Source organism: Numida meleagris, chromosome 3, assembly GCF_002078875.1.
Source record: "Numida meleagris isolate 19003 breed g44 Domestic line chromosome 3, NumMel1.0, whole genome shotgun sequence".
In the NCBI taxonomy this organism is placed as follows: Eukaryota; Metazoa; Chordata; class Aves; order Galliformes; family Numididae; genus Numida; species Numida meleagris.
This window is the reverse complement of record NC_034411.1, coordinates 4,315,877-4,325,098: the sequence shown is the minus strand read 5'-3', so window position 1 is coordinate 4,325,098 and position 9,222 is coordinate 4,315,877. Positions and strand designations below refer to the sequence as shown.

The 9,222-nt window shown below is 54.9% G+C and overlaps 2 protein-coding genes across 5 annotated transcripts in view; one reads left to right on the top strand and one right to left on the bottom strand.

The window, feature by feature from the left end:
- Positions 20–1,168, top strand: MEA1 (male-enhanced antigen 1). Its single transcript, XM_021390783.1, has 3 exons — positions 20–361; positions 451–556; positions 627–1,168. Exons 1-3 carry the CDS (start codon positions 98–100, stop codon positions 788–790), a joined length of 534 nt encoding a protein of 177 aa, XP_021246458.1. The 5' UTR covers positions 20–97; the 3' UTR covers positions 791–1,168.
- Positions 1,051–9,222, bottom strand: part of PPP2R5D (protein phosphatase 2 regulatory subunit B'delta) — a 29,166-nt gene continuing 20,994 nt past the window's right edge. For all 4 annotated transcript variants that reach the window (XM_021390779.1, XM_021390780.1, XM_021390781.1 and 1 more), the window contains 3 exons: positions 4,749–4,821; positions 4,185–4,301; positions 1,051–3,863 (listed from right to left, as the gene is read on the bottom strand). In XM_021390779.1, the coding sequence (XP_021246454.1) occupies positions 3,726–3,863; positions 4,185–4,301; positions 4,749–4,821 (328 nt within the window). In that variant the 3' untranslated portion in view covers positions 1,051–3,725. The remainder of the gene's footprint in view (positions 3,864–4,184; positions 4,302–4,748; positions 4,822–9,222) is intronic.

Below are 9,222 nucleotides of genomic sequence, written 5' to 3'. Positions count from 1 at the left end.
GCGGGCGGGGGCCTCTCGAGAGGGCGGCGTCCGCCGCGGGACTACAGCACCCACAGTGCCCGGCGGCTTCCGGGTGGCGCGGGGCCGCGCCCGGTGCATGGCGGTGGCGCGGAGGATGGGGCCGGAGCGGGTGTGTCCCGAGGAGCCGGGGCCGCCGGAGGCCCCCGAGGGCGCGGCGGGATGGAGCGGCGACGAGGAGGATGAGGAGGAGGAGGGGGAAGAGGAGGAAGAGGAGGAGGAGGAGGGGGCCGGCGGGTACCTGTACCAGCCGCTGAGCCAGGAGCCGGAGCAGGGCCTCGCCGAGCCGGGCCCTCCCGCGGGCGGCGCCGAGCCGGGCCCCGGCCTCCAGGAACGGCTGCAGGTAGCGGGCGGCGTGGGACGGCGCGGGGCGGGGGGTGCCGGCGGCGGAGGGAGCGCGGCCCAGACCCTCGCCGTTCCCTTTCGCCGCAGATGCTGAGGCTGCACCTGCCCGAGCCGCCCGCGGACAGCGAGGAGGAGGAGGAGGAGGAAGGCGCGGCGGCGCAGAGCAGCCGCAGCTCCATCCCTATGGACCCAGGTAACGGCGGCTCCTCGCGGGCTTCGCGGCTCCGCGCCGGCCCGCCTCGCTCACGGCGTTCCGTCCGCAGAGCACGTGGAGCTGGTGAAGAGGACGATGGCGGGCGTGAAGCTGCCCACGCTGGGCATCCCCGCCTGGGCCAGCCAGATCTCGGACGAGCAGTGGCAGGCGGTGGTGCAGCGCGCGCTGCAGGCCCGGCACGGCGCGGGCGGCTCCCGGCCCGAGTGGAAGTGATGGCCGAGCCCGGCTCCGCGGCCCCCGGCCCCGTCCTGCCGCTCGGCGACGGGACTCACCGGCGCCCGCGTCCCCGTTCCGCCCGTCGACGCGGTCCGACCTCCCTTCGTCTCTTCCCCACTTGTGGCCGTGTTGCCCTGCTGCTGGCATCCTGCCCTCGCAGGAGGCAGGAACCGGTTCCCGAACCCGTGCGCGTGGGGAGGGAGGGTTCGAGCCCTCCCCGTGCAGTGCATGTCTGCCACCACAGCTCCAGCCCAACGTGTCTTTCCAAGAGATCAGTTTTATTTAGTACTGTACATACAGGGACATCTGTACAAAATCCAACACTTTCATACTATGTAATGCTCTACTGAAAATAAAGTACACCATATGTACATATGAACTGTAAGCAGCTTAATACTTGTGTCCAGGGGGTGAACGCAGTAGTTAGTTTTGCTCCTTCCCTCCGAGGAGGGACCACACGATGTGGAAGAGGCAGCTCCAGTTCTGTCCATTTGGCTGATGTGGGGAAAGGCAAAGGCAGAGATGAGCATTAACGCTACCGACCGGGTGTGGAGCGAGGGGCAGCTGTAGTGTGGCAGACGCAGGCCTGCGCGTGAGCAGCGCGCGGGGCAGAGAGCACGGGCGTGCTCCCCCCATCTCACGTGGTCCCCTTCTTCAAAGTCCAGGACTGGAATGAGGAGGCGGGAAACTAAAGGCGATGCGAAGGTACCGAGCGTGAGGTCCCTGACCCAGAACAAGACACACAAAGCTATGAGAACGTGGAAGCCGCGCAGCACGTAGCCACCGTGCACCACAGCCCTGCCCCTGCGCGCAGCCCGCTCTCGGCCGTGCTCCTCCGGCCCCAGTACGAGGAAGGAGCGTGCCCTCAGCCCCAGCCCTGCTGCAGGTAGCAACCCTCAGCTATGCCGCAACCCCGGCACCCGTGGCTCCCGTCCGCCTCCAGCCCGGCGCGTGTCTACGTGCTGTGCCAGGCTCACGTGAGGTAATTGACTGGCAGCTGACCGTGAGCTCAGAGTAATGTTCAAAATAAGCAATAACCTCCCTGAGGTGTTTGGTAAGTCTCCTGATGAACTGGCCCGGCGCGCGGAGCCAGGGGAGGCGGGGTCCTGCATGGTTTGGGTGATCCCTCCCCTACTTCAGCTTGGCAGCTGCTCCCAAGAGATGGTGGCATGCCTAAAGGGAGCTGAACAGAGCAGGGGGCACTGGATACACAGGGAGAGAACAGCTCGGTTTGGGTGGGAGGAAAAGAGATGCGCCGCACGCCAGCTCCAACCTGGAAGGGGTCTGCTGGTGGGGACAAAGAGCAGATACACCAGGACCTTCTGCAATGACCTATGGATGCTGCAAAGCAGGGTCCGACCAGCACCGGCTCCGTAAGCTCCCTGCACTACTGCTATCCCACTCAAGCTTATGTGTCAAGCAAGCAAGCGCAGCGGTAAGAAGCAAAGACCACTCCCTTACTTATCACCTTGGCCTGGGACTGAATCTGCACCACAAGAAGGCAGGAGACAGAGCTCCGAGAGCTGCATCGCAGTAGCACCCAAGCGCTGCACAAGCCCCTGGGCTATCGAGTGCGCTCTAAATGCTAAATGAGCACAGCACAGCACTTCCCTGATGCACCACGCGGCTAACAAGGGCCTCAGGCCACGGCAGGTGCTGAAGGAAGAGGTGAGGCAAACTGCTCGGGGCACCTACAGAAGCAATTCGATGGCGGCATCTCGCCACCGGTCATAAAGAGGAGACAACTGAACACGCACAAACTCGGCCTGGCCCCGTAACGTGTATCCATTGCTTCCGCTAATTTGCAGAAATGACTTTAGCAGCACAAGCTTCCTAGAAACCCCAGCCACTGCAGAGCTAAGGATGGGAACAACAGAGGGAAAGCTGCGGGAGTATTTTAATTGAGCAGGAGGAGGAGGAAGAAAGCAGAAGTCAGTGGCTGACACCTGCTACAAAGCAGAAGTTAACTCTGGGCCCACAATTACCCAAGACATTGGAATGGAGACGACTTAGCGAGGACCAACACAAAGAGCCGAAGGAATTTACTTTCCCACAGGAGAGCTCCTAAGGATGCTCTAAAAGGAGGGAAGCAATAGGATGTAGCGCTTGCACCCAGCTACACTGGGGGTGGTGAAGCACTGAACCCCCACTCCACCAACAGGGGAACAGAACGGGTGGCTTGAGGCAAAAGAAAGGTGGAAGCAAACGTCTCCTGCTGTACGCGAGCCCTCCCACCACGGAGCTGCACCCCGAGGTGGGGCGGGGAGCTGGCAGAGCCCCCCCATACTCTGCCAGCCATTCCCACCACGCGCTCAGCCTCTGGTCAGCGCAAGCAGCACCGGGGCAGGCACAGCGGAGGCAGCAGCTGGGGATGGCTGCGGCACGCTGAGCCACGCGGGGCGGTCCCCAGCCAACACACCTGGCTCAGACTGGGCTGAACCGGGCAGCCCAAGCTGTTGCTGAAGCCTGAGAAGTCAACTGCACTGTGCCGCTGCCCAGCTCAGCCGCCCCTCACAGGTGAGCTGCGGAGGTGCTCGGTTCTCTCTACTGCTTACAGAGAGCCCAGAGCAGCTCCCTTCAGCCCACCTTCTAGCAGAGCTACAGGAAGCACCTGCCTGCCCTGCAAGGCTCCCAGGCAGAGCGAAAACCAGGCAGCGGCTGGAAACGAAGCAACCCCCGCCTGGACCTGCAGGGGAGACAGGTTCCCTTCACACACGCACGCTGCGTGTGCAGAAGGAGAAGCAGAATATGGCAGTGGTGAGATACAAGGTACAACATAAAAACAAATCTATCCTGCAGGGATGTGGATGGAGTGGAGGACAGGCACAGCTCACCATGTTCATTCCTTATTATACATGAGAACCAAGTGCATTTCTGTGACCCCTGGGGGAAAGGGATGGGACAGAGCTTCCTGGGCCAGCTTCTGAGCCCGTCAGAGAGCCTCCTGGTTTGAGGTGAGAAACTCTTCTGCTCTCTTGTGAGCCTCCAGGGCTTTTATAGTGTAGACGTCCTGAGGAAGCTCAGATTTCCGGCGCAGCAAAACCTTCTCCTTCTTAATGTCTTTCAGCATCTACAGACAAACCGAAGAAGTCAGGTATCTGCAGCACACCCCTTCAGCCCCGTACAGCCTGAGCCTTCCCCTCCTCTGACTCCAGCTGCCCTGGGATATGCTGGGTGACGCTGTAACACGCTGCAGAACAGGCTGAGAGCCACAGACCACAAGGACACGGAGAAGCCCCACTTGCACAGGCTAATCTCTAACAATCAGGGATTAGAGTGGGGGGCATTTACCCTCAGAACGTTTTGAATGAGCTATTCTGTCTGCTGGACCCTGCACTGACTGTGGTCATGCCCTGAGCAGTCTGTGGAAGGCCCCTCGTCACTTACGCACCTGCACAGCCTCCGTCTCCACTGTTTTCTTCAGTAGCTGAATATCCTCTGCAGTGGGGGTCTCCGTTTCCATACAGCAGACCAGAGGCAATGATGGAGGTGCATAATACATGGGATACTGCAGACAACACAGATAACTGGGGAATGAGCACACCACCCAACACCAGATTTCCTCCCCACAGCGTGCTAACAGAGCATGGCACGCTTCTTCCAGTCACCCTTTCTGATGCTCTCAAAGGTCACAGCATGTGCACAGTCAGGAAAGGAGCATTTTCTCACACCATTTCTGCCTGTGGCACCCAAACGAGCAACAGCACATTGCACGTGTAGCCACGGCCAAGAGAGGAGTCCATGAATACACACACCCTGAATGGCATAATCTAGAGGTCAATGCTGCTGGAGACCAGACTGGTGAAAAACAGCCTGAAAGGGACAGACCAACACTGCAGCTGTGTGCAAAGGACTGAGACCAGGTGCTGCAGCCTGCTCTCGTGAGCTCAGGAAGCAGGCCAAGCCTCCCCAGCACATTCTTGTCCTGTTTGTCCCAGATCCTGCTGTTACGCACCTGAGGGTTCAGCCGGGCCAGCTCCTCTATTTTCTGCCACATTTCTTCTCGTTCCTTCATCCTGAACCTTCCCCTGCAGGGAGAGAGAGCACAAACGTGAACTCCTGGGGGCAGCACAGCTTTCACCAACAGGAAGACAAGAATAGGGACAGCAGAAGAGCACAGGGAAGAGTTGCTTGGCCCTTTAGGGATCCCAGCTTTCAATCTAGAGGCAAGACGGGGCAAGAAGAATGGATGTGCTGCAACCAGCCCAGGGAGGGAGGCAGGCGTGCTCCCCACTCAGCCCAGAGCACAGTGCAGCAGCAGCAGGTGGCACAGGGACCTTCTCCTCGCCTCTGTGTTGCAGGAGCAGGGCCAAGAGCCTGCTTTCTGGAGTAAATAGCTCCTCAGCTTGGCACGGACTTTGATGCCGACCTCAAGTGACCGTTCAACTTGGCTGCTTGCAAATCCCAGAGCAGTGAACTTTCCCTCACAAATAGAGGTGACTATTCACCACCCCTTGTTATTCTCTTCTACATTTCAAACCTCTACACTAAAACCTCTGCTTTATTTCTGGTTTTTAACTTCTCTGGCTTCCACCCTAGCTACTGGTCTATCAAGAGTCCTGCCTGTCCGTGTCAAGGAAGTTCTTATACTCTGTAATCCTCTCAAACTGTAAGAAAGGAGGCTATACATGGTAGCATGGCCTTTGCCACATATGCTTTTTCCTAGTTCATAGTACAAGGTCTCCAGGGGCTACTTGGGAACCATTTCATACGGCCCTTTCTTTTCCTGGCTACAAAGCAGTTGCCTCAGCTTCTTCAGCTTTTCAAACTTGTCAGTCTCACTGGATAAGGCAGAGGTCCTGTGGAAATCATTGGGTATTGTGCAGTCAAAGACTGATCCTGCATCACAGCAATCCAGTCAGCATTCTCACAGGCTGCCTTAGGAACACTGCTTTACTCCTGAAACAATAAACTTCACACCATCAGATGATTTTATATTAGAAAACAAGCACAGTTACTACTCTTTTTAAGTCTCCCTGTTTGAAAAGAAAACAGCAGTTGACTGCAACCTCACATTACTGTGCACCATCAGGCTCCGGTCAGCAGTGACCTCTGCCAGTGAGACAGCAGAAATGAGCTGTGGAAGCACTGCTGGGACTGCTCACTGGAGCAGGCTGAAAGAAGAGCAGGTAAGAGGCAGTGTGGGAATGGCACTGCAGCCTCCAAGACACTCTTCCGTGACAAAACTGTCTCCTTTCATGGGAGACACCACTCAACGATGTTGCCTCCTGTCAGAGAAACAAGCTTTTTCTAATCCCATTCATTCCAACCATGACTTATTTTAATATAGTCCAGAATGTGCAGCCAAAGTGTTAAGTGTACACGGATTTGCTTGTATTTGGTTGAAATTTTAAAGACATAGAGGGAGAAGATGGCATTTACAATGGACTTTAGCAAAGAACTCAGGCATACTTCCCAGGTAAACTCATCTTCCCAAGCACATGCTCTTTTTTTCCCCCCATCACTGTCCTATGTCCTGTCCAGTCCCGAGCCCCTTATCTAACAAACTGTCCTCTCATCTGTTCCCTTTATCCCATTCCTACTACCTACTGTGGTTAAAAACAGCACCCCCCTCATCCCTTGTTTCTTCACTCTCTCTGAGCCCCAAACCTTGACCTCCTCACCCAGACAAGCTACTTTTCTCCTAAGCCACTTGCCCTACCTGCTTCTCCACTACCGATTTCCCATCCTGCTCTCACAGATCATTCACAACTTTCCTTGACAAGTTTAGCACCCCACCAAAGGGGGGGGGGCATTTGCACACTGCTCAAGCCAGGAAGAGCTGGTTATTATGTGCTTATGACAGCACAGCCGATCCTTCTTGTTTTTGCAGAGACAGACTTCTTTACTGGATCCTTGGGGCTCAACTAAGGAAGTGTGCCATGCTCACTGTAGGCAAACTTGTCCTGGATGTGGCTGCTAAAAGGTGTGTCCATGACAAAAACCTCACATAACGTTTTCTGAGGCTTGCCCCCGAAGTGTCTCTTATCTGTACATTGAGGATAACTTCCTGGTCCAAGTACCGAGCAGAACAACCAGAGGTGAAATGCTACTAGACTTGGTGCTCATCAGTGCAGAGGAGATCATTAAAGAGGATAAGATCGGAGGCAGTCTGGGCTGTAGTGACCATGCCCTGGTCAAGGTTGTGATCTTGAGGAACATGGGCCTGACAAAGAACAGAGTCAGGACCTCAGAACTTCAGGAGAGCAAAGTTCCAGCTGTTTAAGGAAATTATTACATGAAATCCCCTGGAAAACTATCCTTAGATGAATGGAACAGAGAAGGCAACTCTTTGAGGACACCTTTCTGAGAGCACAAGAGCTCTTCATCCCCCAGCAGGAGAAATAAGCAGAGAGTGCAGGAAACCAGCATGGCTGAGCAAGAACCTGCTGGTCACACTGAGGGATAAGAAGGAAAACTATAGGCAGCGGAAGTAGGGATGGGTGGTCTGGGAGAAATATAGGGATGCTGTCTGAACATGGAGAGTTGGGATCAGGAAAGCCAAGATGCAGATAGAACTAGGCAAGGGACGTGAAAAATAACAAGGGATTCTACAGGTATATTGGTCAGAGGAGACAGAACAAGGAGAGCATACCCCGATAAATGAGAATGGTTCTGCCCCTTCATAATTTGGATTGGCAACAATGGACACAGAGAAGACTGATGTACTCGACAAGTTCTTTGTCACAGTCTTCACTGGCAGTCAGGCTTCTCACATCTCCCACGTCCCCAGACCTCTAGGAGGAGGCTGGGGGAACAAAATCCCTCCCACTGTAACCAAAGAGCAAGTCCATCTTGTGACCAGTGCTCTTCAGCATCTTTATCTACGACAAACAGTGGGACTGAGTGCACGCTCAGCAAGTGTGCTGATGACACTAGGCTGAGTGGTGCAATAGAAGAAAGGGATGCCATCCAAAGGAACCTGGACAAGCTTGAAAAGCGGACCCATGTGAACATAATGAGGTTCAACAAGGTGTTGCACTTGAGTTGGGGCAACCCCAGATATGTGTACAGACTGGGAGAAGAGCTCCTTGAGAGCAGCCCTGTGGAGAAGGACTCGGGGGTCCTGGTGGATAAAAAGCTTGACACAAGCCGGCAGGGTGCATCTGCAGCCTGGAAGGCCAACAGTATCCTGGGCTGCATCAAAAGAGGAGTGGCAGAAGGGCAAGGGAGGGAATTGTTCTCCTCTGCTCTGCCTGTGTCAGGCCCCACCTGCAGTACTGCGTCCAGGCTTGGGGCCCTCAGCACAAAAAAGATGTGGAGCTGTTGGAGAGGGTCATGAAGATGCTCAGAGGGCTGGAGCACCTCTCCTATGAAGAAAGACTGAGGGAGGTAGGCTTGTTCAGCCTGAAGAAGAGAAGGTTCTAGGGAGACCTCACTGTGACCTTCCAGTACTTGAAGGGAGCTTATAAGCAGGAGGGGGAGCGACTTTTTACATGGCCTGATAGTGATAAGACAAGGGGGGATAGCTTTTAGCTAAAAGAGGGGAGATTTAGATTAAATGCTAGGGAGAAAAAATTCACACAAATAGCGATGAGGCACTGGAACAGGCTGCCCAGAGAAGCTGTGGATGCCCCACCTCTGGAGGGATCCAAGGCCCTGAGCAGCCTGATCTCATGAGTGGGAACCCTGCCCATGGCAGGGACATTGGAACTGGATGGTCTTTAAGGTCCCCTCCAACCCAAGCATTTCTATGATTCTATGGTTTGTGGATCTTTTCCAGAATAATGCTCCATGAGCCACACACTGGTACTGGTCACTGTCACCTTCAACAGCTCAGAACAGGTATAAGCTATAACAGGTAGAAAAAGCCTGATGGAAACAGCAGATAGACCTCAGCAGAAATAGTGCTTTGACTGTGACTTAAAATACATGTTGGGATCCAGGAGTGGGCTTCACAAATGCCCGAGAATGGGAAAATAATTAAAGAATCACAGAATATCCTAAGTTGGAAGAGACCCACAAGGATCACTGAATCCAACTCCAACAGGACCACCCAAAATTCAAACCCTATGTCCAACAGCATTGCCCATTCCTTTGACTCCAGCAGCTCGGGGCTGTTCCATGCCTGACCACCCTCTGGTGCAGAACCTTTGCTACCAATCCACGACTGCAGTAGCAATTAGCACCTACTGTTCTTCAACTTCTAGCAACCCCCACAACAGAAGGGTCCTCTGAAAGACCAGGCAAGGCAGACAGATATTGAACATTTCCTCTGTCTCCACAGAAGCTATACCAATAGCCCACTGGTACCCTTTTGGGTCCTCCAAGTACCCTCTCCTGAGGTAGTCTGTGCTAAGCATGCACAGAGCCTCTGGGCAAGTCACAGTGGGGTGCATGCGTCACTTGTTCCCAGTTAGGCTCATTTTGACTTCATGTACAGACAGCTGGGATACACCTATCATTCCAGAGATACAGATGGGTTCTGT

Excerpts from the sequence above, each read along its gene's own strand:
- MEA1 (XM_021390783.1), top strand. The coding sequence starts at position 98 with ATGGCGGTGGCGCGGAGGATGGGGCCGGAGCGGGTGTGTCCCGAGGAG. Across the intron at positions 362-450 it reads GCCTCCAGGAACGGCTGCAG|ATGCTGAGGCTGCACCTGCC; the intron begins GTAGCGGGCGGC and ends CTTTCGCCGCAG. Across the intron at positions 557-626 it reads CTCCATCCCTATGGACCCAG|AGCACGTGGAGCTGGTGAAG; the intron begins GTAACGGCGGCT and ends TTCCGTCCGCAG.